Here is a 26,264-nt window from a genome sequence, read left to right on the forward strand (position 1 = left end):
ACAACAAAATAAATAATATTATTAGACAAATAAATAAATAAATAATTATAATTTATATTATGAAATTAAAGTTTGAGTTGGAAATTAACTTATGTCTGAGCCCAACTACAGATTTGAGTTGCACCAGCTAGGATTCACTTGACACAATCTTGATTGGCTGCTGGAATATATCATATAGCCTAGAGGCCACTGAAACCAAATCTTTCATATCTTTTTTTATGATAATTTAGCCTTGAAATCAGGGAGAGAATCAAAAGAACAATATGATTTGATTCCATTAAGAATTTGGTTGGTACCATTAGTTTCCTTTGTTTAATCATTGCAGCTACCTTGTCAAATTAAGTATTCAGTTCACAGGACGGTTACTCTCTGCCTTCACAAACTCTTCTTCTTCTTCTGCCATTCTTCTTCTTCTTCTTGTGACCACTTTTTTTTTTCTTGCCGACTTCACCGATTACTCGAATCCACCCCTAACCAATTTTCTTAATTTAAACCAGTGATAAAGTCATATGGTACAGATTTATCTGACAATTGACTTTATACATGAAGAAACCAATAAAACTAGTTGAATTTGAATTAAACATGGGAGCAGCATTGCAAAGGCCTGGTTGGATAGAGAGGATTGACTAATATTCCCATGAATCTGCTAAAAATTTTCATTGACTTCCCTCATCCAATAAATATATATTCAGCTGATGGAACGAAATCCATCAGAAGAAGCAAGTGGTGTTCCATTCCATCCGCATACTGTAAGGTACGTCAATGAAAATAATAATCAAAGTTGAGTGACTCTCAGGGCAATGTTTTCAGTGTCAACTAGCAAGCGGACCTAGTTAATTAATTATTGAGATCAACATTAAAAATAATATTTAAATAATTTATCTACCTCTTTAATCATTATAAAAAAGTTTCCAATTACGTTTAATCAAATTCTCAAGATGTTAATATATTGACAAGTTGTTGGTTCCATTCCATCAGTGTTTTATGATGATATCATGTTGGCATCATTATATAATATGATTGCTTTGATTTAATGATTTGAAAAAAACTAATTAAATTTGAATTAAAATTTTAGTTAAGTTTAAGGGTAATATTTTGTTGATTGTCATATTAGAAATTTATTCTTTAAGGTGCGTTTAGTATGGGGGTATTAAAGATTACTCTGATAATATATTTTTTATTACTTTATTTAATTTATAAGTAATAAAATATTTCAGTAATATTCAATTATCGATGGTGATGTAGTAAGTATTATAAAGAGTAATTTGATTATTATCTTCATCTTAGGTATTAAACGATTAGCAAAGTAATTTTCATTTTATTATAATTATATCTTTATTTATTAATTTATTAATATAAACATAATTTATTTTTAATTAATATAATAAATAATATAAAAAATATTTTAAAATAATTATACCCAAGGATATTTAAGTAAAATAATGTTCTATTATTTTTTTATTACCTTTAACTAAACACAATAATTATTTATACCTATCAGTTTATCAAATTTGATTAAATATAGTAATAATAATTTATATTCAATAATCTTTAAGATAATATTCTAATTTTAGTAATAAAACATTCTCCAAACCAAACACTCCGTTAATGTTATTAAATGATCAGTTCAAACAATTTGGGTTTGATCTCAAATAGATTATTTTGTATTTAAGTCAAACTTAAATTAATTTTTATTTAAATTAAATTCGATCAGAAATTTGTTTTGGACTCAAAGACAACAAAAATCAATAAATATAGAAAGAAATACAAAAAGAGCCAAAACAAACACAGACCCTTCACCAGATGAAATTGAGTCAAATCTAATAACAAGAGTTGAACTTTTCTTGCTTGTTTAATGTTTTTTTTTTTTTAATATATAATTAATAAAAACAAAACACAGCTATTAATTGTACTCAGAACCTTTGATGGCTGATGTCTTCTTCCTTCCACCTGAATCAAAAGTAAATGTTCAAAGGACAAATCAGTACAGCTTTATTCAAGAGATTTTGTCCATGGCATAAATTCAAGAGAATAATCCACAATTTCAACAGCAAATAGCATCACTGTTCCTTTCCCAGATGGTCCCCTCCCCTGAACCAAAAACTTTCAATTGCCCCACCAAAATTCTGAGCCAAGTCACTCTGAAGCAGAAAAAATTGGCTAGCATTCAATGAAATTTAAGGGCCAATCCAGTGGCTGAAATTGACGTCTCCTTTCACAAGTTGGCCCTGCTTCAGTCACCACCTCCCTTGCAAAAAGTCTACACCTTTTTTTGTTTGAATTTTGGTTGGTTTCACATTGTACCGTTCTTATCCGAGTAAGGTTGGTACTATTCTGGACGGTCATCTATAAGTACGGCCAATTTCATGTTTCATTTGATTTTTTAAATATTATTTCTTTAGGTACAACCTTCTTATAAATTAATTTCCCCCCTAAAATTTCGGAAAGTCAAATTCTCTTCCTTGACTGTTAAACCATATTTGAATTTAAATTTGGTTTAAATAAAGTAAACCCAAATTAAAATTTTAATTTGGTTTATGTTCAGTTTGTTTGTCCTTTCAATGAAATTATTTATCCCAACGATAATATTATTTATTCATCTATAGACATTGTTATCTCTTTGCAAATCTTGCTTATTTTGTCGATAATTCTCCAACAATATTATTCATTAGTTTGAAAAAATTCAAGCTCGAATTAGATATTAAAAATTCGAGTTGAGTTTAAAGTCGTTTTTGATTCATTTTAACTCAAATGAAAACTACCCCTAGTTAAACAAAAACCTCTTATCTAAATTATAACTTTTTATCATTTAAAAAAAATTAATGATATAATTATATAAAAGTATCTTTCCTAAATTATAAAGTAAAGATAAATAATGTAAAATTTTTGAAAAAAATAAAAATAATCGGTCTTGAATGATTGTCAAATCATCTCAGAGCAAGTGTGATATTGTAAGATCATATTTTGATTGATATAATTCTAATTGATGTGATTCTATTTGAATATACCCATACTAGCGTGGTCCAATGATACCTTCACTAGTTTTATTTTGAATGATGTAATTCATTATAAATTATTGTAATACCAATGTTTTTTAAATCAGAGTAGTTAGTCAACCTAGTTTGTTTCACTGATCTAAAATTGATCAGTTTAATCAATCAGTTTTAATTTAAGTCACTATAATTACATGAATAATCATAAAATATCGACTAGTACAATTATAAATGACCAATACAACTTTAAACCAATTTATTTATACTGATAATATAATGCATAACATTGGAGTATAAATAATTCACCAAAACTGTATTTGATTTATCATGAATTCTTGACTCTTAAGAGGATTGAGATTTATTGTCTGTAATTTTCGATTGTGACTTGACTCTTGAGATATGAAAAATAAGAAGTGTGTATTCCCCGTTAGAGAGAAATTTGATTCTAACTCTAGATTGTAAAACTTTTGAATTTTAAGTTTAAATTTTTAAATTTTAATATCAAAAAATTAGTATGTAAATTGTAAAATTAAATGAAACTGGGTTTCTAGGGTTAAACAAATTTTTTCGATTACTCGGTTTTTTATTGGGTTTTATATATTTTTTAATTAATTAATAATTAAATTAAATTAAATAGTTAGAATAAATATTTAAAATTTAATCATGCGCGGGGATATATAATAACTAATTTTTCCTTTAATTAATTAATTAATAATATATTTGTCAATTTGGTGGTTTGTTTGTACTGTCTGCACTTGAATCTGTCCTTCCTCATATAGTCCTGCACCGAATGAGCTGGATCTCACTTCGTGATAAAGACATTGACTTCTATTATGACCGTTTTACCCCCGTCAACTCCATTTACTATGTCCTTTCAAGTACGGTACGTTGGCTACTGTTTGAAAAGACATAAAAACCCATACAGTTTTCGTCGTTACATTGAATTACAGTGTAAGTCTGGGGGACAATTTCAAGGGGTAGAACTAGAAGAAGACCGTAAAGGCTAAAACCGTAATTTTATTCTTTCTCCTCCTTCTTCTTCACTTCCAGTTCAACTGCCCAACACAAACCGACCCAACCATTATTCTGTTAACGGTTACTCTCCTAAGCTTCAGAAAAACCAGACCAAGACAAAAACCCTTCTGGGAATTTTCCTTATATTTCTCCTCGTTCGATTCGTGCATATCGAAATCCTTTCTGAGACCTCATCGAATCATGAAGAAACAGAAGATATTTGAAACGACGAACTTCTTTGATCTCCTTTCAGAAGAGATCGTTTTCGTGATCTTAGACTGCCTTAATACGAACCCTCTGGACAAAAAGTCGTTTTCTTTAGCTTGCAAATCATTTTACCTTATGGAATCTAAGCATAGAAGGAAACTCAAGCCTCTTCGCCAAGAGCATCTCTCAAAAATTCTCACGCGTTATCCGAACATAACCCATCTTGATTTCAGTCTTTGTCCTCGAATAACTGACCATTCGTTAACAACCATATCGACTGCGTGTAAGTCTTCGCTTTTGTCCATTGATCTTTCGAAGTCGGGAGCTTTTTCTGGTTCTGGGTTGTCGAGTTTAAGTCGCAGCTGCAAGAATTTGGTGGAGATTGATATTTCGAACGCGATTGGTTTAAAGGATGCCGGAGCAGCGGCGTTGGCTGAAGCGAAGAATCTGGAGAAGTTGTGGATGGGAAGATGTAAGCTTGTTACGGATTTGGGGGTCGGTTGTATTGCCGTTGGGTGTAAAAAGTTGAAGGTGGTGAGCTTAAAATGGTGTTTAGGCGTTGGAGATTTGGGTGTTGATTTAATTGCGGTCAAGTGCAAGGAGATTCGCAGCTTAGATCTCTCTTATTTGCCGGTAATTTTCTTTTTCGTTTCATCTTTTCACTGTTTATATCTATTGCTTAGCAATTTTTGGTGTTAATGTTTTCATTACATCTGGATCTGCTCCAATATGGATTTAGATGAATGTTCAATTTGATATGGAAGCTTTGAAACTTCAAAATGATATGGGTCTATTTCAGCTCTATCATTTATTTGGTTCAAATTCATCTTTAATTTAGCAGTGTTGAGATGATTCTTGAATCATAGTTGATAGTGTGATTTAATTCCATTGACAAGCTTGCAACTTTTTGCCTGCATTGTTGAAAACAAGTTTTCGCCTTTAATTTCTTTTGAATTGGATTACCTGTACTTACTAATCAAATTTATATATTTTTCCTTCATTTTTCTGGGCATCATCCCGGGTTTAAACTGTTTTGTTGAACCATCTTGTTAGTGGTTAGATTTTTGCAGAAACTTTGACTCTTGGTTAATTTTATTTGCTGATATGGTGCCTTACAGATTACAAATAAATGCTTGCCATCTGTCTTGAAACTTCAACATCTTGAAGATTTAGTTTTGGAGGGGTGTTTTGGTATTGATGATGATAGCGTTGCAGCCCTTAAACATGGATGCAAGTCACTGAAGGTATGTATTATTTGCTGGAACACAAGTTCATGGCAAGGTGTCCATTTGTCATTATCTCTAAAATACAGAGATGTGATTTTTCAGTAATGGATATTAGCTTGTTATAAATTAGACTTCAATGATTGTACCCTTGTATAACTCTTGAAATTTCTGTGTATCTGATAAGTAAAATAATCTATGTTGACACAAAAAATAAAACAAGTGTTGTTTCATGTTACATTTTGGTGTTAGCTTTTAAACTAGCTGTATTTACACTGTGTCATACATCATTCAAGGTGGTCTTTACATGGAAACCACGGAGATTCTGTATAAAATTGATTGGATTTTTTCTTTTTTTTGAGAACACAGTTTCTCTTTTTGTGCTTTGTAGGCACTTGATATGTCAACTTGTCAAAACATTAGTCACCTTGGCTTGTCTTCGCTAACAAGTGGTTCTGGAGGTTTACGGCAACTTACCTTGGCTTATGGCTCTCCGGTAAGTCTTTCTACTTTGTTGCTTTCTATTATTTAGTGGCTTATCCTTTAGCCCTTATTTACAATTTAGTTGTGGTGATTGTCAGGTCACTCTTGCTCTTGCCGATGGTTTGAAGAACCTTTCCATGTTGCAATCAATCAAATTAGATGGTTGTGTGGTTACTTGTGCTGGATTGAAGGCCATTGGAAATTGGTGCATATCTCTAAAGGAACTGAGCTTAAGCAAGTGTATAGGAGTGACTGACGAAGGTCTCTCATCTGTTGTCACAAAACATAGAGACTTGAAGAAGCTAGATATCACTTGCTGTCGCAAAATTACTGGTGTTTCCATTGCCCAAATTACAAATTCTTGCGCTGATCTCAGTTCTTTTAAGATGGAGTCTTGTACCTTAGTTCCTAGGGATGCATTTGTTCTTATTGGACAGCAGTGCCATTCTCTTGAAGAGCTTGATCTGACTGATAACGAAATCGATGATGAAGGTTTCAAAATTTTAATTCTCTCTAATGTTCTTTGAAAAAGTACTACAATATTGATTTACATACTTACAATTATGCCTATTGCAGGTCTTAAGTCCATCTCTAGATGTTCCAAACTCTCCATTTTGAAATTAGGAATTTGTCTAAACATTACTGATCTCGGACTGGCCCAAGTTGGCATGAGCTGCTCAAAACTCATAGAGCTTGATTTGTACAGGTTTGTGATCTCTCATCAACTAGCTTTTATGCTTTTGTGTTCATTCCTCTTTGGGAATAATTAATCCATGTTTATGCCAAGGAATGTCTTTATGCATGAATGGCTCTGGATATCTTACTATGGTTGCTTTATTTAGGTCTGTGGGAATAACAGATACAGGCATTTCAGCAATTGCTCATGGTTGCCCGAACCTTGAGATGATTAATATAGCCTACTGTAAAGACATCACTGATACTTCCATCATATCTTTATCAAAGTGCTCAAGGTTAAACATATTTGAAAGTCGAGGGTGCCCGCTTATCACATCTTTAGGTCTTGCAGCCATTGCTGTGGGATGTAAGCAACTCACCAAGCTAGATATAAAGAAGTGCCACAACATCAATGATCTTGGAATGCTTCCACTTGCTCGCTTCTCTCAAAACCTCAGACAGGTAGACCCCAATTCCATTTCTGTTAAATTTTGCAAATATCAAAAACAGAGGCTGAGACCAATTTTGCTTCATTCTTTTCATTGCAGATTAATTTATCCTACAGTTCAGTTACAGACGTGGGGCTCTTGTCGCTGGCCAGCCTCAGTTGTTTACAGAGCATGACAATCCTGCACTTGAAGGGCTTGACTCCCAATGGATTGGCAGCTGCCCTGTTGGCATGTGGAGGGCTAACAAAAGTCAAACTTCAGTCATCCTTTAAATCACTGCTACCCCAGCAGCTTTTTAAGCATTTAGAAGAGCGTGGTTGCGTGTTTCAATGGAGAGACAAAGGGTTTCAGGTATGTATAATTGACCTGCCATGAGGTTCACAAACTCAATTATTTTCATAATCTAGGTAGCCTGATTTTATTGAATTTTTTAAAGAAACATTATCCAATAGCTGTTGTTTTCTTGACAATTCTCTGTCCCTTTAAAATTTTTCTTCATATGTTTGTTTCTACCTAAAAGAGAAGTCACATAATAGTCTACAGCAGTCATTTTTCTCTTTGAATAGTTGGTGCTAAACAACTGTAAAGTTTGGCAAATCATGTGAATATCCGAATTGCATGCTAAGAAAGATGATTTAGTTTAAGTCATAAAGGCACTAATATTATTATGCATATTTTAATTGAGTGGATTATGCATTGACAGGCTGAATTGGACCCTAAGTGCTGGAAGTTGCAGGTGGAAGATATAGTGGGTGGAGGATACTAAAAATCCCATCTCAGCCAACATTGATTCTGCAACGTGAAGCAGGAAAATTCTTCAAAAAATTTGCTCCCTTCGTCGTGTTCAACCTATTGTACCTTTTATTCTAATCTGAATTTATTTCATGTTTAAAACCATGAAATGTCCATCCGAATGTCTAGAGGTAGAGTTCCTGTAATTGTTCATGTATTGATGGGGGCAGCCTTTGGCTAACACTTAACAACAGAAAGCAATCTAATTTGAAGCCTTGTTTGGCTTTTCTTGGCATGGCATTTTAGCTTTTTTTCACTTATAATTGTTGGACGGATAAATTTGAGATATAGTGATTAGACTCATAACTGTTGCATTTGGTAAGTAAAGGTTTTACATGCATAAAAAACACTTGAACACACTTTTCCAGTTTGAAAGTTTGAATGTACTGTCAATTTTGCTACCTTTTTGGTCCCCATGTTAGCTTTGTATAGGCAAAATTTAAAGTAGCATACTTTTGAAGATTGAATTAAGATAAGATTTGATTTGGTGATCACTGGCTGCGTCCTTCAATTTTGCCTTTACCGAGCCAAGAAATGTTCTTTTTCGGTACCCATAGATAGCAAGTTAACGATGATAAACACGTGTGGTCAGTAATAAAAGAAAAATTTTGGTGAACGATGTGAAAGCTTTCTTTTTGGTCTTTCTTGGGCAGGCCAATCAAGCCACCAGGCCCATTGCCGCCTGAAAAATGCCAACTTTTTAGGGATTGCTGCTGCTTGACTCTACCGGCAATTCTCCAACGAATCTAATTTTATCTAACGGTTGTTCGGTCACAATGTCAGAAATATTAATGTTGTTGACAGTGTATTTTAACTTGTACGTAGAAAAAAAAAAAAAAAAAGAGCGTTTTATCATTGATGATATTATAATATTCTTTTAAAAAAATAAAAATATATTTAGTAAATTTTAAAATTTTAAGATTATTTTGATATTTTTGTAAATGATGTGCTAATTAAAATTTTAATATATTAAATTATATACGATTTGACTAGCGTAATATCTAATACAATATTATTATCTAAGATTGAGAGATTACACAATTATAATCCTTTTAGTGTTAATTAGTGTGGAAGTAGTGATTTGAGAGTGTTTTTAATATTTTAATCGTAATTACTGAAATTGAGTTAAGTGGTTCTAATAAAAAAAATAGTTATTTAATGTTTAATAAATTATATAAGTAATAACGAGAGATCTTAATTTAAGTGGTTTCTAAAAGAAATTATGCCTTACTCAAGACTTCTTGTGCAATTTATATGCTATTGCAATGCATTGATGGCTCTTAGAAATCAGGACTGTGAGTTTAATTGAGAAAAAGTCTTAACAGCGGCCACAATTGCAATGATGATAATGATAATAAGATTGATGACATGAGTAAAACCTTTTAAAACAAACTTAAAATACCTTGAGCAAATCTCTGTAAAGCATGCTTTTTCAAGATTGATAAACCCTGCAGTCTGGTTCATTGTTTCTGAGGATTGTAGGATAAATTACTAGGATAACAACTGGGAAGAGCCATCAACAAGGAAATGGCGCCTCAATGCTCATTTCTCGATTCTGAGTCCATCAGTACATACAGGACCGCAAGGTTTTCATTTGGCCTTCAAAACCTCACCATACTCCTTACTTGACGGCTCCTGTTTGAATTTGCTAATACATTCATCAACAAGCTGATGACATTTTTTCTGCTGTTTTTTACAAGAAATAAAGAAGAATAAGGTCTTAATATTATTAAGCAAAAAATATTTAAAAATTTTATTTGGGTTTTTAATATTATTTTAAATTGACATATTTAGGTAGTCAAATTTGGATGTGTTGGTTGAGAATCCTTCTATCTATCTATCTAATGGGAATATTCCACCTTTTTTTTTTTTTTTCTATTTTACATATAAACATAATCAATAAATCTATTTATACAATAGTTTGTGAGGTAGAGCACTTCAAAAATCTAATTTTAGTAGTTTTTGTTGGTGGGATTTTGCCACCAACAACTAAAAACTTATTTATACTGAATTTTTTTTGTAAAAAATTTATTGAATTAAATATTTTTAAAATTTCTAATGTTAAAGTGATGAGTAATCATCTACAAGAACACGTGCCAAGCAAGGCATACCTTAGCCTGTTACATACAGGACACGTAATAGAGAAGCTGATTAAGGAAACGGAGTCCAGTCAAACCTACAACCTTTGACCAAGAATATTTTTCCACAGTCAAACTTTGCTTTTAGCTTCTGTGAAGAAACGTGCAGCCCTTGACCAAGTTGCAGCAAAATTCCTAGACGAAAATTACTCTAAAAGAAGTTAAAAAACATGCAGCCCATTAAGACTTAATGCGAACCTCACCATGTCACCATGAAAAACATTGGCCGTTTAATTTAAGGAATTTCCATCTTCTTCCTCTTTCTTATATGTCTTTTTCATGTTATTGGATTCTTCTATAAATTCAGGCTCTAACTTCTCTTTCCTTCACAATTTATGGCCTCTTCTTCTCATTTTTTTAACACAATGGACAGTTTTAACCAAGATAGAACTTCTTCCAACTGGGGAGGACTTTCTAACTTTTCAACTGCAACCTCTTCTTCTTCTTCTTCTTCTTCTTCTTCTTCTTCATTACCCGTCTCTTCTTTTTCTTATTTATCTATCCCACCTTCTGGTTTAACCTCAACTGGCCTCTCGGACTCTTCTCCTGCACTTTTCTCTAATGTAAGTCTTGTTCATATATAACCACATAAACATAATTAAGTTTGTTCATGTTCATGTTTATATGACTTTGTGTTCTGCTTGTTTTTGTTTAGATTCTTGCTTCACCAACAGCTGAAGCTGCTTTTGGTGGGCAAACCTTCAACTGGAACAATAATAACCAGCAACAGGAGCAGAGTAACAAGAGAGAAGAGAATAATAACTTCTTTGATTTCTCTTTTCAAACTCAAACAAGGCCTTCATCATCTTCTTCAAACATTGTTTCAGTGGTAATGTTTCATTCACCTTATATATTGTTATTAATTTGTGATGGCTTCACAAAATGCTAGTGGACTTCTCCCACTTCGATCGTATCCAAAGGGGTGAGGTTTTTCCATGTATGTATATATCCACACTCAATTTCAACAATCTTTCAGTGTCATACATTAGTCCATCAACAGCCTCTCCCTCGACCAGACATGCCAACCGATGAGTAAGGTTGACGAAACCGTCTTCATAATTAAGCTAATCTGAGAGTAAGAAGCAATCTCCCTCGATTAGGCTGACAATTTTTAATACAACTCATTAATCCAATATGATATGACAAAATTCAGATTAAAGTTGAATTTTTCTCAAACAAAATTTAATTTAAATCAATTCAATACAATTTGAAACCATTATGTTATAGTTAACATAAAAATAACCCAAACTAGCATGAATGATTAGATAAATAAATATTGAAGGACAAGTATCTACAATACTTAAAATCTTTCTTATTATATATAATTATATCTTCGTATAATCATAATTACTTTTTATTTTTAATTAAAAATTTTATTTTATTATTTTATAGTAAGAATAAGATTTGATTACTAAAATTATTGACTTGGTTTTAAGGTATTGGAATATAATTTTTAGATTAAAATTAAGACAAAATGTTATATTGTGTATTTTATTAATAGTAGATTGAAATAATTTATTAAAAAAATTAAAACGCTAAAAATAATTATAAGAATTGAAATAATCGATAATTTTAAATCCATTTGAATTGTGTCAGATCAATCCAAACATAGTTTAGATTGGGTTAGACTACCACAAAAGTGCAAGTGCATCCCTTTCACTTCAAAATCTAGCTTACTCAGTGACATTTTCTCTCACATTTATGTGTCCACATAAAATTTGTTTCCTAGCAATGCGGAACACTCAACTATTATTATGTGCTCAGCAAGAGAATCATTTGGATGAAATTTTTGTGATGCAATGATACAGTAACATGTCATTTAAATTTTTTGGACATAAAGGTAATTTCATATAAAATTGTGAAAAGGGTATTTCCTATTTAATCAAATCTTAAAAATCTGTGTGAGTTTATCTTCAGTTTGGTTTTGATATTTTTGAATCATTATTTTTGAAACAGCAGTCTTCAGTTAAAAGCCAACATGAGTCATGGAACTTCCATAAGCCCACAACAAAGCAGCCCGATTTCTTAGTAGAAAACAGGGGAGTCAAGCCAGAATTTGCGCCAATGCAAAGCTTCTCCTCAGAAATGGCCTCATGTCAAACAAATATTCAAAGTAATCCTGCAACACCTCAGTGTACCAGAATGCAAAAGAGATCAGACGATGGGTACAGTTGGAGAAAATATGGGCAAAAGCAAGTCAAAGGAAGTGAAAATCCTAGGAGTTACTACAAATGCACATTCCCTGATTGCCCAACAAAGAAAAAGGTTGAGAGATCATTGAATGGACAAATTACTGAAATAGTATATAAAGGAAGTCACAACCATCCCAAGCCTCAATCTACCAGAAGATCATTCTCTCAATCAATGCAACCTTCCATATGTGCAAACTCTGAAGTACCTGATCAATTGGTTGGTGCGACGGGCGATGCACAGACTGAGCCTTTCTCTATGCAGGGTAATTCTTCAGCCTCATTTGGAGAGGATGATTTTGAGCAAGGATCACCTACAAGTAATCTTCAAGGAGACATGGATGAAAATGAACCTGATGCCAAAAGATGGTAATTGGGGAAAGAAAATACTACTACTGTTGGCTTTTTTGCCCCCAGGCAAGTGCTTATGGGTTTTGGTTATTATTGCTTTTGATTTTGCAGGAAAGGAGACAATGAAATTGAGGGTGCTATTGGTAGTGGAAGCAGAACTGCGAGGAAGCCAAAAATTGTAGTTCAAACAACAAGTGATATTGACATTCTTGATGATGGATACAGGTGGAGAAAATATGGACAGAAAGTAGTGAAGGGCAATCCCAATCCAAGGTGGTTAATCATTTACTCTTTAAACTGTACCCAAATTTTTAGAATCTGTAATGAACTTGTTTCTGATTATAATTTTTCTTCATCTGCAGGAGCTACTATAAGTGTACAACTATTGGTTGTCTGGTAAGGAAACATGTAGAAAGAGCATCCCATGATACAAGGGCAGTTATCACCACCTATGAAGGGAAACACAACCATGATGTTCCGGCAGCCCGTGGCAGCAATTATTTGCTGCCTAGACCTTCATCTAATAATACAAGCAGCAATGTCACCATGCCTATAAAGCCATTGGTATCGGTGACTGCTGTTGCCGATCATTTTCAGAACACTAGGTTGCCAACATCAGATAGTCAAACTCATTTTACATCAGCAATGCTGCTGGGCACAGGGAGTTTTCGTTTTTCAGAATTTGGTAAATCGGCCAGCTCTTACATGAATCAGACGCAACACTCAGGTGCTGTGTTTTCCAGAGCCAAAGAAGAACCCCAAGGAGACTCATTCCTAGATGCATTCCTAAATTAAAAAACAACTAACTTCAAAACGCACTTTAGCAGTAACTGTTATCAATCGTATTTGAATTCTTTTATTTTTATGTGGGTAGTGGCCCAGTAATTTCTGTAACTGATACAGGTGGACTTGTATTTGTTCATTTGTTTGACGCCTTATAAACTTGACAGTTTAGATACAGAACAAATCACAGAACCAAAAGGAGAAAAAAGGGGCATATTTAAATCTGAGATTGAGTTGTTAACTTATATCCTGAAATGAGAGCTGACAATGCCAGTGCTATGAAGGCCAAGAATTCCATGCTAATGGCAGCTGCACATGAGTCTGTAAATATATTGTCTGCTCCCACCCTCATACTATCTGTCATAGGAATCCCAGCTGAGGCTGCTGATATCAACAGATAAGTTACAATCTGTGACACAACAAACCAAATATACAATCTGAGAATTCAGATATAAAGTTAAACATTACTACAGAAAGTTATATTAAATAATGAATAAGAGCTCTTCCATCAAATTCAACTTCCAGGTCAAGGAATCAAATTCTGTGTTTTAGTTTGATTGACGAATATAAAATGTAGTGCTTCTGGAAACCCACACATTTAAAAAAGTTCCCTCTATTTTCTACATGCTACTGGCTCATCCTTCTTTTCAGGATTGGCCCATCTGACCAATAAAATTCTTAATCAAAACTAAAGGAGGTGGCCATGGTCCATTCACTTATTCCTCAATCTTACCATCCTCGACCAGTTTTTCTGTTTCTAAAGTGTATGCTAAAAATCCCACATCCAACATGAGACATCTTTTAAGGGCAAAACCAATGAAGTCTAAAGCGAATAATATCCTGCAGCTTTAAGTGACTTGTTATGTGCTGATAAGGTTGTGCTGATACGAAAAATCCCACGTTTGAGAGCTCAATGCAAATTTAAGTGGTTTGCTATATATGGATTCAAGCAAGCAACATCAACCTAAACCATTTCAACCCTTCTGAATCTCTGATTTGATTCTTAAACTTTAAACCTAAACAACCAAAACTTTCAAAGCCTTTTTTTATTCTATTCTTTTTCTGGTTTCTTTTGATTGCGTTGATGCAAATTAAAATGGCAAAAGAATGAACTAAAGAAAACTCAAGCCTGATCTCCGGAAAAATCGAGCAAGGCAGACGTCCGCTGCTGCAACAACTGTTTGCTGCTAGATATCTCAAACACGTGACGCAGAGCCTGTCCTCCTGTATACAAAGTCGAAAGAACTGCTATTGCTACTACATACCTATAAACAAATTTACCCAGAAAATATCACGACAAATCAAAATCCAATAATCAATCCCAAAGAACAAGATAAAGCTTGAAAACAGAATATTTATAAAAATTTACCTGAACTCTTCATATTTATCAAAATCTTCCCAATCACCATGTTTATTACTTGCCATGACAATAAAAGCGAACAAAGAAAATAATAAAGCCACTCCTCGCAAAGCCATAGACCCTTTCTTCAACAAATCCTCCCTCCTCCACCGCCGGGTGATCTCGGAAATACCGAACCCGGATGCCGTCTGGCCCTCGACATCAGTAGCTAGTGATGGCGCCACTGGCGAGGATGGCACGTGTTTCTTGTCATCTGAATTGGACATACTCGTAAATTATGGTAGGAAACAAGACCGAGAGCGTCTGTCGAGTTTTCTTATGAGAAATATGACAAGAAACCGAAGCTTGTGTTAGTGATAGTGTTGAGGACTCAAATAAAGAAGAGTTTCACATCTAATAAACTTAAGTAAAATGAGTGGTATATAAGTGTTGTGGATTGGACCTTAACATAAGCCAATTGGTTTTATGTAACATGGGTTTCAATCTTCACACTTATAAGCTCAATTTATATTTTCGATATGGTATCAGAGTACGAGCCGAACAACGGGTTTAACAACCTAAGTGTTCCTGGATACAAGTGACAACGCACCCAGCCGAGAATCGGCTGAGCCGAAAGACAGGTTTAACAGCGTAGGTGCTTGCACTTAAGCGGGGGTGTTGAGGACTCAAATAAAGAAGAGTCTCACATCTAATAAACTTAAGTAAAATGAGTGGTATATAAGTGTTGTGGATTGGACCTTAAAATAAGCCAATTGGTTTTATGTAACATGGGTTTCAATCTTCACACTTATAAGCTTAATTTATATTTCCGACATGGTATCAGAGCACGAGCCAAACGACGGGTTTAACAGCCTAAGTATTTCTGGATACAAGTGACAACGCACCCAGCCAAGAATCGACTGAGCCGAAAGACAGGTTTAACAGCCTAGGTGCTTGCACTTAAGCGGGGGTGTTGAGGACTCAAATAAAGAAGAGTCTCACATCTAATAAACTTAAGTAAAATGAGTGGTATATAAGTGTTGTGGATTGGACCTTAACATAAGCCAATTGGTTTTATGTAACATGGGTTTCAATCTTCACACTTATAAGCGCCATTTATATTTCCGACAGATAGACAATTCAGCCTTGTTTGAAATGCTTGTAACTAAGTTCAGTTGACGGCTGCAGGCCAACAGTTTCCCAATTAACATATTTAAGCATGAATCAGAATGGTGCGTACTTTCTTATGCTAAGAAATTTATGCTCGTAATTTAATTTATATTACAGTTGGACTATCTATATGAGCAGATTTTGGCCTCATGCCAAATTCCTGATCCGCTCTGATAGATTTGTTGCTTATTCTTTTAATTTCAAACACAAAGTTAAGAATGACAGTAATATTATTATTCACTAAATGAAACAATAAAAATAATGAAAACATCAAATCTAATTGTAACTAGTCCTCGATTATGATGCCAAAATTTTTGATACATATCGAGTGTAATTAAAAATTAAAATTTTCTACTTACAATTAGTAATAATAATAAGTAAAGGTTAATCCATAAAAATTAATTAATCAAATTATCTAATTAGTATCACATGTAACTAATAAAAAAAAAGGGAAAGGGGGTTCACTTTTGTAAGTTAATAAATGAGAAATTTTTTTTTCTCAAAACTAAATTGAGTAATAAAAATTCAATAAAAAACAATTTCGATTCAAGGAAAATTACCACGGTCGCAAAATGATCACTAATTTCTAATATATAAATTTTATTCTTTATTCAAATATTTAACTCTAAATTAGCAAAGCTAAACAATTTGTATATTTCCTAATTTAGTTAATTTGAGTCGAACACACAAATTAATTCTTATAAATAAACTAGTTGGTATTAAACAATTCTCATGAATTTACTGATAACAGTAAGAACCAAGGAGTTAAAGATGAATAAAGATCTAATAAGAATTAGATTATTTAATTCATTCTATGTCTTTTTTAAACAAACACAAAAAATTTGGATCATATGCGTTCTTACTTAATTGTTACTCTAACTGAATATCATAATAATTACGGGTTATAGATTTAGTTTAACTGTAGACTACACAATTCAATCAATTAATAGACCTTTTAATTACATAAATCATGTAATCATTAACATGTAAAATAAAGAAATATAGACATTCGAATAGAAAAGTAAATAAGATTATAAACAGTCTCACAATTTTGATCACCAAAATGAAGTTCCCTTAAATCTAACTAAATAACTTAGCCAAACAATATGGAATGAAGAGCAAGAAGAAAAAATTTTATTCTCTCCACTTCTTTTTAACCTAACAGTTTAAGAGTTATATTTATAAACCGACATAAACGTAAAAGAGCTTCCCCACCAACTACTAAAGTCAGGGAAAATAAAATTTCACCTAAGGCACATGTATTTCCAACCTTCTAAACCTATATTCAACTCTCTCTTGAAATTGGATCAAGACTTTATGTGAGCCATACAAAAATAATCTGATTCAACTAAGAATTAGAGCTTCTGATTCCAACAATAACTTCCAATCTAGTTTCAAATAGGAAAATGATCTTTCTAGATTTTGACTCCTTCATAAGAATTGTAACTTAGGATATGTAGATGAATTTGGGATTTTGAATTACCTCAATTGGACATCGAAAGCCTCAGATATGCCCTTTTAAAGATTCAATATTCAGACAAAAATCCTACTTTGATTAGGATATGAACTATCTTTTTAGATCTTCCTTTGAAGTAATGTTTGGTAACCCAAACGAACTTAGATTTCGACCCATAATACCATTCTGGAAAGCTCAAGACGTCCTCTACAAAAACTCTAGAGGTCTCTTCCTTATTCTGGAACTCTAAGTTGGTTAAACATCTACAAAAAGTATATAAGGTTGAAATCACTAAAATACTAAATTTTCTAATTAAAAGCTCAATTCATTCTAACCTATCCAACCATGTGTTACCATAAAAATAAACATAAACTAACATAATAGAGCATAAAATACTTCTAAAAGATCAAATGCAAGGGAAATGCATATGTGAAAATAAGCACTCATTAGTGCAATTTAGGTCAAAAGAATTATTCCCACCTAAAGGTTAGTGTATTTTCAAACTCCTATCCGTGAAATTTAAAAAACTCAAACACTTACCATTCTATTAAAATTCTCTATTAGGGTGGGTAAAACTGTTATTTTAAAAAGTAAGAATTTTATCTCATTTTCCTCTTCCCCCTAAAGTTTAAAAATTTAACATTTTCGCCTTGGGTTTTCTACCCTTCTCCAGCCACCTCCATTCCGACTGACGGTTAGCTCTTTCCATCCATCTTCCCATTTCAGTCTTTCCTACCCAAGCCATCTCTCCTGGCGATGATCATTTGTCATCAAGAAGACGAACGATTCATCTAGACGCATCATCTTCGTTTGGACGATGAATCATTCATCTAGACGAAGATGAAGCCGATGACGACTTCATATTTGTCTGGATAATGACAAATCGTCCAAACAAAGACAATTTGTTTGGATGAATCATTCATCATCTAGACTAATGAATTGTTCATCTTCTAGACGAATGGTTATCGCCAGGAGAGATGGCTTGGGTGGGAAGGGTTGGAACGGAAAGATCAATAGGAACAGTCAACCATCGACTAGAATGAAGGTGGCCAAAGAAGGGAAGAAAACTCTAGGGGAAAAATGTTAAATTTTCAAACTTTGGGTGAAAGTGAAATTATTAGTTTTTTAAGCTAAGGAGAGAAAATGAGATAAAATTTTAGTTTTTTAATTTTTTTTTTTGTAAATGATAATTTTACTTTTAACTTTAACAAAAAATTTCAACAAAAATATGTTGTTTGAGTCTTTGAAATTTCATGGATGGGAGTTTGGAAATACATCAAACCTTGTTGGGAATAAATATTTTAATGTACAATTTAAGGTAAATAGGTGATATGTCATCATATGATTGAATGATTTTGAATTAAAAATAAAGTAATATCCAATTACATGATATAATATATCATTTATGTACTCAAATTATGTATTAAAAGTGGGTAACATAGTATTGCTCTTTATGTATTATACGAATATAGTTAAAACTTCAATTTCATACTCGTTTTACTGTTATCCCTAACTTTAGAGTCTTAGCTTCTCAAACTTATTTTTATCTAAAAATTAGTTCAAAATTAAAAAAAAAAACATGTATCAAAATTATCTAAATCCTGCATCAAAATTATTTTAATCCAAGTAAATAACATTTCATCATATTGTTTGATATTTTGCGTGAAGATTTTGTAATATCTCTCCCCAGAAGTACTACCCACCGAAGGAGAAATGTTACGAATTAATATCCGAAGTGTCTATTCTATTTTTTTTTAAAATACTTTAAAATGAATGCATCTCTAAAAGTGTTTAGAAATTATTCTAAAAAAACTGAAAATCTGGAAGCCAACAAAAGATGTATATATCTCATATGAAAACTCATCTAAAACATCTAAGATTATGGAGTAATCATATATATGCCCCTAAATACAACTATATAACTATCTGAATAGGGCCAAAATTCAATAGTATCATATGTATGTAATAAAAACCATAGGTAACCAGCCCTAGCCTAGGTCTATCTTCACTGACTTGATCCTGCCTCGCAGCTACCTCGATCAGCCGTACTTGCAATCATGAAAGAAAAAGAAGTGAGAGATAAGAACACTCAGTAAGAGGAAATAATTAAATAAACTATCTCTTTTTATGTTCTAACTCACTCTCGGGACTCACTCTCGGGACTCAATCTCACATCATAACCTCCTTAAGAAATCGAGGGAATAATCTAGTTCATTATTTACTATTTGGGTCATACTTTGTCCCATCTGGTGTCTATTTGATATTTTTTGGAAGTTGACTATAGAGATTTGACACTTTTCTAAGCTCGAGCTCTCTTCCTTTCTCTTATTATATCATTTCTGAATCTGAATTGAACTCTACTACGAGCATGCTCTACTACGAGCGGAGCCTATTATGGGTCTATGTCATACTACGGATGTGTCCTACTACGGGTGGTGTAGTGTAAAGTGTCCCCTCATAGTTTATAACATGTATGTGTCTGTTATATCTTATTAATTTTGCTTCCATCTAAAACTATCCACAACCCACCAGACTATACTCTTGGGACCACCCTTGAATCTTGAGCCCCAAATTCTTTTTCTTTCTTTTCTTCTTCTTATTTTCTTTTTTTTTTTCTCTCCTTTCTTTCTTTCTTCTTTTCCTTTTTCTCCTCCTTTTCTTTCTTTCTTTCTTTCCAAAAACTGTGAAATATTGTTCCTGGAACTATTTATTTGGTAGGACAGTCTTTTTGTTCATACAATTTAATAGTCCAAATAGTCTCTAATTCATACAAGCTATATATTGTTGAAAGGAGGATTCAAAGAGCTTTCCAACAAGTTATAATAGCCCTCATGATTCATCCGATAAGGCAGTCAAAACGTGGGATGAATTCAGTGGCAAAAACTTGTATTTCCTGTTTATTTGGGTAAAACAGTCTTTTTGGTTCATACAATATTTAATAGTCTAAACGATCTCTAATTCATACAAGCTATATATCATTGAAAAGAAGATTCAAAAATCTTTCCAACAAGCTATAATAGTACTCATGATTCAACAGATAAGACAGTTAAAACGTGAGACGAAGTTAGTAGCAAAAACTGTATTTACTATTTATTTGGTAAGACAGTCTTTTTGTTTATACAATTTAACAGTCCAAATGGTCTCTAATTTATGCAAAATGTATATAGTTGAAAATCGGATTCAAAGAGATTTCCAACAAACTATAATAGCACTCATAATTCATCCGATAAGGTAGTCAAAACTTAGGACGAAAGCAATGGCAAAACGGTAAATATTATTCAACTCTCTACCATGAACAAATTAACACACATAGATACTTAAAATGGCAAAACAACATTTCTCAACTTTAAAATCATTATTTATAACATAGAATCAATGAACCAAAAACATAAAACATGAAACATACCAAAAATAAGATTCCTTACTTTGTTTCAAGCCAATATTTGCAAGTTGGCTCTTTCCTCCTTGTCTTGCTTCCTTTATTTCCAAAACCACCTTAAATCAACATCAAAACATATTAACATATTCATATAATATGTATCAAATATATATAAACATAGATAAAGGGAAATGAAGGAGATCTTTTGGTTACTAAGGGTTTCAAAGTGCTTCCTTTTTATTCTCTTCTTATTTTGTCTTCCAAAACCTTTTTAATTCCTTCATTTTTCTTCACAAAACAAAAGAAAACAACATGAAGAAGGCTGGCTGCTGGAATGGATGGGAGAAGATAATGGAAAAAGGCTTGAAGTTTATTTTTTTTGTCTTTTCTCTCTTTATATGCATATCTATCTCTTTATCTTTATCTTTTTGTTATTCAAATACATACATATATGTGAATATATATATATATATATATATATATATATATATATATATATATATATATATATATATATAAAATTAGAAATATCTCAAAATAGAATCAAAAGACATAAATGCTTCTGAAACATACCTGAGAATATTACAGATTTAAAATTAAAAATTTGGGATTTCTTTGTATAATGATGAATCATACTTAATTAATTTGTAAGTTTTTAATTTGTGAGTGGGTAGAATGTGGGAATGGAGTAGGCTTGGTTGGTGGAATTTTTACGTTGATTTTTTTAATATATATTAGAAGATTTCGGTTTTTTTATTTGAATATGATGATTTTAATATAAGATTTCTTTAATTTTGAACTAAATTTTAAGTTAGAATATAAATGAAAATAAATTTGAAAGGATAAATGGATAAAACAACTATGAAATTACAATCTTGACTATATTTGTATAATGCAAATAAAGTATTTTAAAATTATATAACATTATTAAAATAAATAAAATTAAATTAAATTAATTTTCAGAAATTGACGGATCGGGCTAACAAAATCGTGATTTCACCGAAGTTTGGTTCGGCCTTTTCAAAATTATGAAATGTTGAGTGGAAGATTGGGCCATTTTTAATTGTGCTGTTAACCACCTTAGGCCACGGCATCACTGTTGGTCGGCAACGTAACTTAGCCCAACTTGTTCCTCTTAAACCCTTCATTAACGAGACAAAAAGCCACGACTTGTTCAAGGCACATTCCAGAAGCCAACGCCAGAAGCAAAAACAAGAGTCTTCTCTGGGTTTCTGAACATTCTATAGCATGGTGAGCTTTTCTTTCTTTCCGTCTTGATCTTTTCTTCCTCTTTGCAATTTTTCATTAATTTTATAACGCTGGTAGTTTCTGATCCAATTAACTTCCGTTGATGGTCTGCATTTTGTAGTTTTTTTTTCCTTTTTTTTGTTTTTTTCACATTTTTTTATATGGGAAATTTGTGTTTATTTGACAAGTTGATGGGGAAGAGATGAATTTGGGTTTTGTTTTTTTAAATGTTTTGTTGGTTCAGATTTTATTTTGGGTTAGCTGCTAAAAATGACTTCTGTTTGTAGGATTCGGCGAAGAAGAGCGTTGTACTTTCTTTTACAGACGAAAAAGTTCTTGCTGTGAGTTCTGTTTTAATTGCAATAAAGGAGCTAGGGGATGAAGCTGTGGAAAACTGTGATCCTCACATTGTCACTCAAGCATCTTCTATAAGTACTTTTTTTTCAATCTTCTTTTCGGTTTTCCATTTTCGTATATTTATCATGTTTTTAATTCAACTCGATTCAATCCCTTTTGCACGCAATGTTTTTGGCTTATTGTTCAATTTGGTCTTTTGTTTTGGCAGGTCAGTTGCCAATGGAGTCCTCCTCTGTTGACATTGTTATATCAATTTGTGCTTCACTTGAGTTTCCTGATGATTCGATGCTTGGGGATTCTTTGAGAGTTCTGAAGCCTGGTGGAACGATTCTGCTTTACAAGAGTTTCAAATCTTATGAAGGGAATGCTCATAAGGTATTGTTGTGCTGTTTGTAGGTTCTCTGTACTTTGCTTGTGTTAGTGTATCTCATAAGGACTTTCATTGCAGGCATTCTTGGCTCTTGAGCGAAAGTTATTGTTAGCTGGATTTCTAGAAGCAGTTTGTCTTGAAGTAAAATCAATTGTCCCAGCAGAAGATGTTTGCTCGTTTATGGTGAGTTTCTATTTTCACCTCACCGCATCCCCTTTTGTATGTATTTGGTTTAGAATCATATAGAGTTAAAAGGAATCCTCACTGGTTAAATATTTGGTCAGCAAGATTGATTCAATTAACTTGTTCTTTTATATCTTTTTATACTGATGCCTATTTTGAGATTTGATTTATGAAAATCTTGAGACTTAACTTTGGTTGAATGCACTTTGTTCTGAATGGCATTCATTTATTGGTGATTTCATGCTAGGGTTCTGAATTTACTTCAATCATCAGTGGTTTGTCCTTGCATTTATTGCTTCTTTCTACTCATGTTTTTGGAGCAGCATTACATCAGGATTTCAGCTCTCTATTATGCTCTAGAAGCTGAAAATCATGGCAGTAAACTTTATTTTTGCATGCTGAATGCTTAGTTTACTTTTCCAGTGTTCATTTTATTGATATGTTAGTTGAATTTGTGTTACTTCTAGGTGAAGGGTAAGAAGCCTTCTTGGACAGTTGGGTCCTCTTTCCCTTTGAAGAAGGCCCCTAAAAGTTTATTGAAAGTTCAGTTGGATGATGACTCTGATTTGATTGATGAAGACTCTCTCTTAACTGAAGAGGATTTGGAGAAACCACAGTTACCACCTGGTATGATGGCTAGGTTCTCAACTTTTTTGTTTTTTTTGAACTTTCTTAATTTTCTGTACCATCCACTGAACAAAAGAATTGTGCAGTTGGTGATTGTGAAGTTGGAAGTACAAGGAAAGCTTGCAAAAACTGCACTTGTGGAAGGGCTGAGGCTGAGGAGAAAGTAGAGAAGTTAGGACTCACTATGGATCAGCTGGAAAATCCTCAGTCAGCATGTGGAAATGTATGCTGCCATTTAAAATTTGGTTTTGATAATTGATTGTCCTGGCCTCCCTTGTTGCTTAGATTTAAGGGCATTTAAGTATTTCTATGTTATTAATGCTGGTGTCTTTGGTGCTTAGATTCAATATCATTTAAGTATATCAATGTTATTGATGGTGGTGTCCTAGCTAAACCTTTTGGAAAACAAGATGGAAACTAAGATAGATAGCAAATTTCTGAAGTAGCCAATTACTTCTATGATGGTCTCAACATAACGTATCCTTTATAGCATAAAAAGTGATTACAAGTGCCCAAATAAAGAAATGCAATAGGCTTGTATGCATTTCAGGGTATTACTTGGTGATATTTTGTGCAAAAGAAGTGAGTTAAACGTACTAATTATCAGGTTATTTTCATCTATATTGTTTTGCACAAGTATAGTTTATCATGCAGAGATATTTGATATTCTGGATCCGTGTAAGCATACCAAATTGCTGATCATGTATCATTTTTTAAGTTGCTTGTGTTTATCAGTAGATGCTCTTCAACTAATTATATACTTTACAGTGTGGATTAGGGGATGCTTTTCGATGCAGTACATGCCCATACAAAGGTCTTCCACCATTCAAACTAGGAGAAAAGGTATGGAAATTATTCAAGAGCTCTGTTTTCTTCTCTCTTTGTCCTGTAAGATTTATGAAATGGGAAGCAACATATCATTGCAGGTATCGCTCTCTAGCAACTTTCTTGCAGCAGACTTTTAAATACAAAGTTATGGGTGGTGTTTCGCATCATGTGTTTGTGGGTTATGGATTATTAGCAATAGGCGCAACTAATGTAATGTAATAATTTTGAGTATTTCGATTGTGGTTCGTTCATTTTGCATATTCTTTGCAGTGCAATTGTATTTTTAACTGAAAGACAACTAATTGAAGTAGATGATTTCTTTTTCTTGAATTTTCAAATACTAGCCAGTATGTATGGCTGATGGAACAGCTTAATTTCCCGGTTCTTAGTGAGAATGGATAAACAGTTACCTTGTGGGAAACCTACTGTTTTCTTCGGAATGTGCTAAATGGCTAGCATAGGTTAAGTTGAATCAAATTTAATGCTGTTCTCTGTATTAATTAAGACACGTGGCAGCTTCTTTTCAATTACTATTTTATATATTGTAGACATTTTTAGGGACCAAAGGCTAGTGAATGATTGCCAACAATTGGATTTGTTGGTCTGCACTTGATCAAGTTTGGATGGTCCAATCTTCTCCACCTTTTCGACTGGTGTTAGCATCAAAGGCCAGTTCGCCTTCGGCCCATCTCATCCCTGTCGCCCATGCTGCTCTTACGCTGTCGTTGTTAGCATGATCAGCTACTTCACCTTTTGGCCATGTCAGCCCCGCAAACATTGTCGACGTCTCTTTGCTGCTGATGTTGTTATTGGGGGCCAGTTAGCCCCGAGTCACCCGTGTGACTGGTGGGATTACTCACCACTATATTTTGACATTTGTTTCTTATGTCGAATTACTCGAAGTCTAAATTATCTATATAAACATTATAAAAATGCAGGAAAAATAATAATTTAAGTTGCCTTAATGGTTTATAAATGTATTACAACTCTACTCAACAATCTCTAATGTGTAAAATAGATCCCTTTTAATGGGACCCATATTAAACTCCTTATTGGGATATTTTTAATGCTATAATATATATATATATATATATATATATATATATATATATATATATATATATACACACACATATTTTTTATAGTTATTATTGAGATAAATTATACATTTAATAGCATTTATATACGAATAGATATATTATGTACGGCCGTATTCAAACATTATTGAGATAAAAATGTCTACAAAAATGAATCTAAGCTTCAAGAGATTGAAGTAAAAAGGTCCCTAAAAATAAATTTTAAGCTTTGGGGTTATTTTGGAACAAAAATAAAATTATTTCTAAAATTATTATTTTAGGAAAAAACTAAAAATGTTTCTAAGAATGAATTCTAAGTTTTAGAGAACGAAACTAAAAATGTTTCTAAAAATAAATCCTAAGTTTTTGTAGTTATTCTAGAAGAAAAATAAAATCATTCCTAAAATTATCATTATAGAATGAAACTAAAATTGTCTTAAAATTTTATTCCCTAAAATAATCATTTAGGAATGAAACTAAAACCATCCCTATATAATTCATTTATAAAATTGAGTTTTAACCTTTGGTAGATGAAATTAAAATTTTGTCTCTAAAAGTAATATTTAAAGAAGAAATTAAATTAAAATCGTGCTTAAATATTTCATTTTTAAATAGAATATTTGTTGTAGTGAAATTTGGTTGATCTTTTTTCTAATTTGACCTTCTTTTTAATCCTTACTCATAGTTTGTACTTATGGTGAAAGGATTACATTTTAGTAAATGTAGTAATGATGTATGATAATGTGATAATGACTTTCCAAACGGATAAATGTATATCATAAGTTGTTGAATTTTAAGAAGTTGATTTCATGATGATGGGAAACTTCTCTTTGTGTTGATTTTGTTGGATTGTGATAGTAATTATTTGAGCAAAACAATAGTTGAATATAATTGAAAATTAAAAAATAAGATCACAAAAACGTCTCTTAGTATC

General features: G+C 32.6%; 4 protein-coding genes and 1 long non-coding RNA gene across 6 annotated transcripts; 3 read left to right on the plus strand and 2 right to left on the minus strand.

Annotated features, from left to right (window-relative positions):
* The first annotated feature begins 3,989 nt into the window (after positions 1-3,989).
* LOC123201361 (F-box/LRR-repeat protein 3-like) lies at positions 3,990-8,076 on the plus strand. The gene is made up of 8 exons (XM_044616834.1): positions 3,990-4,847; positions 5,333-5,458; positions 5,829-5,933; positions 6,019-6,412; positions 6,497-6,626; positions 6,763-7,057; positions 7,144-7,395; positions 7,748-8,076. Exons 1-8 carry the CDS (start codon positions 4,209-4,211, stop codon positions 7,808-7,810), a joined length of 2,004 nt encoding a protein of 667 aa, XP_044472769.1. The 5' UTR covers positions 3,990-4,208; the 3' UTR covers positions 7,811-8,076.
* On the minus strand, positions 7,284-9,692 carry LOC123201362. Its single transcript, XR_006498809.1, has 2 exons — positions 9,239-9,692; positions 7,284-7,410 (listed from the first exon to the last, which is right to left on the minus strand). It is a non-coding gene; the product is annotated as an uncharacterized LOC123201362 (long non-coding RNA).
* A 491-nt stretch (positions 9,693-10,183) lies between these two features.
* On the plus strand, positions 10,184-13,600 carry LOC123202326 (probable WRKY transcription factor 33). Of its 2 annotated transcripts, none has more exons than XM_044618200.1 (5): positions 10,184-10,537; positions 10,630-10,803; positions 11,931-12,532; positions 12,626-12,787; positions 12,877-13,600. In XM_044618200.1, exons 1-5 carry the CDS (start codon positions 10,310-10,312, stop codon positions 13,307-13,309), a joined length of 1,599 nt encoding a protein of 532 aa, XP_044474135.1. In that variant the 5' UTR covers positions 10,184-10,309; the 3' UTR covers positions 13,310-13,600. The 2 variants fall into 2 exon arrangements, with proteins under 2 accessions (XP_044474135.1, XP_044474136.1); XM_044618201.1 differs by having other exon boundaries at positions 11,934-12,532.
* LOC123202327 (CASP-like protein 4B1) lies at positions 13,346-15,916 on the minus strand. Its single transcript, XM_044618202.1, has 4 exons — positions 15,768-15,916; positions 14,667-15,013; positions 14,427-14,562; positions 13,346-13,706 (listed from the first exon to the last, which is right to left on the minus strand). The coding sequence occupies exons 2-4, from the start codon at positions 14,921-14,923 to the stop codon at positions 13,515-13,517; spliced, it is 585 nt and encodes a 194-aa protein (XP_044474137.1). The 5' UTR covers positions 14,924-15,013; positions 15,768-15,916; the 3' UTR covers positions 13,346-13,514.
* A 5,821-nt stretch (positions 15,917-21,737) lies between these two features.
* On the plus strand, positions 21,738-24,584 carry LOC123201467 (anamorsin homolog). The gene is made up of 8 exons (XM_044616983.1): positions 21,738-21,892; positions 22,177-22,321; positions 22,455-22,621; positions 22,695-22,799; positions 23,267-23,426; positions 23,513-23,649; positions 24,195-24,269; positions 24,353-24,584. Exons 1-8 carry the CDS (start codon positions 21,890-21,892, stop codon positions 24,389-24,391), a joined length of 831 nt encoding a protein of 276 aa, XP_044472918.1. The 5' UTR covers positions 21,738-21,889; the 3' UTR covers positions 24,392-24,584.
* Positions 24,585-26,264: the final 1,680 nt, after the last annotated feature.

The sequence above is a fragment of the Mangifera indica genome, chromosome 18 (assembly GCF_011075055.1).
Source record: "Mangifera indica cultivar Alphonso chromosome 18, CATAS_Mindica_2.1, whole genome shotgun sequence".
Classification (NCBI taxonomy): domain Eukaryota; kingdom Viridiplantae; phylum Streptophyta; class Magnoliopsida; order Sapindales; family Anacardiaceae; genus Mangifera; species Mangifera indica.

Excerpts from the sequence above, each read along its gene's own strand:
- LOC123201361 (XM_044616834.1), top strand. The coding sequence starts at position 4,209 with ATGAAGAAACAGAAGATATTTGAAACGACGAACTTCTTTGATCTCCTT. Across the intron at positions 5,934-6,018 it reads CCTTGGCTTATGGCTCTCCG|GTCACTCTTGCTCTTGCCGA; the intron begins GTAAGTCTTTCT and ends GGTGATTGTCAG. Across the intron at positions 6,627-6,762 it reads ATAGAGCTTGATTTGTACAG|GTCTGTGGGAATAACAGATA; the intron begins GTTTGTGATCTC and ends TGCTTTATTTAG.
- LOC123202326 (XM_044618200.1), top strand. The coding sequence starts at position 10,310 with ATGGCCTCTTCTTCTCATTTTTTTAACACAATGGACAGTTTTAACCAA. Across the intron at positions 10,538-10,629 it reads CTCCTGCACTTTTCTCTAAT|ATTCTTGCTTCACCAACAGC; the intron begins GTAAGTCTTGTT and ends GTTTTTGTTTAG. Across the intron at positions 10,804-11,930 it reads CTTCAAACATTGTTTCAGTG|CAGTCTTCAGTTAAAAGCCA; the intron begins GTAATGTTTCAT and ends TTTTTGAAACAG.
- LOC123202327 (XM_044618202.1), bottom strand. The coding sequence starts at position 14,923 with ATGTCCAATTCAGATGACAAGAAACACGTGCCATCCTCGCCAGTGGCG. Across the intron at positions 14,563-14,666 it reads GATAAATATGAAGAGTTCAG|GTATGTAGTAGCAATAGCAG; the intron begins GTAAATTTTTAT and ends ATTTGTTTATAG. Across the intron at positions 13,707-14,426 it reads TCGATTTTTCCGGAGATCAG|ATTGTAACTTATCTGTTGAT; the intron begins GCTTGAGTTTTC and ends GTTGTGTCACAG.
- LOC123201467 (XM_044616983.1), top strand. Across the intron at positions 22,322-22,454 it reads CACTCAAGCATCTTCTATAA|GTCAGTTGCCAATGGAGTCC; the intron begins GTACTTTTTTTT and ends TTGTTTTGGCAG. Across the intron at positions 22,622-22,694 it reads ATGAAGGGAATGCTCATAAG|GCATTCTTGGCTCTTGAGCG; the intron begins GTATTGTTGTGC and ends CTTTCATTGCAG.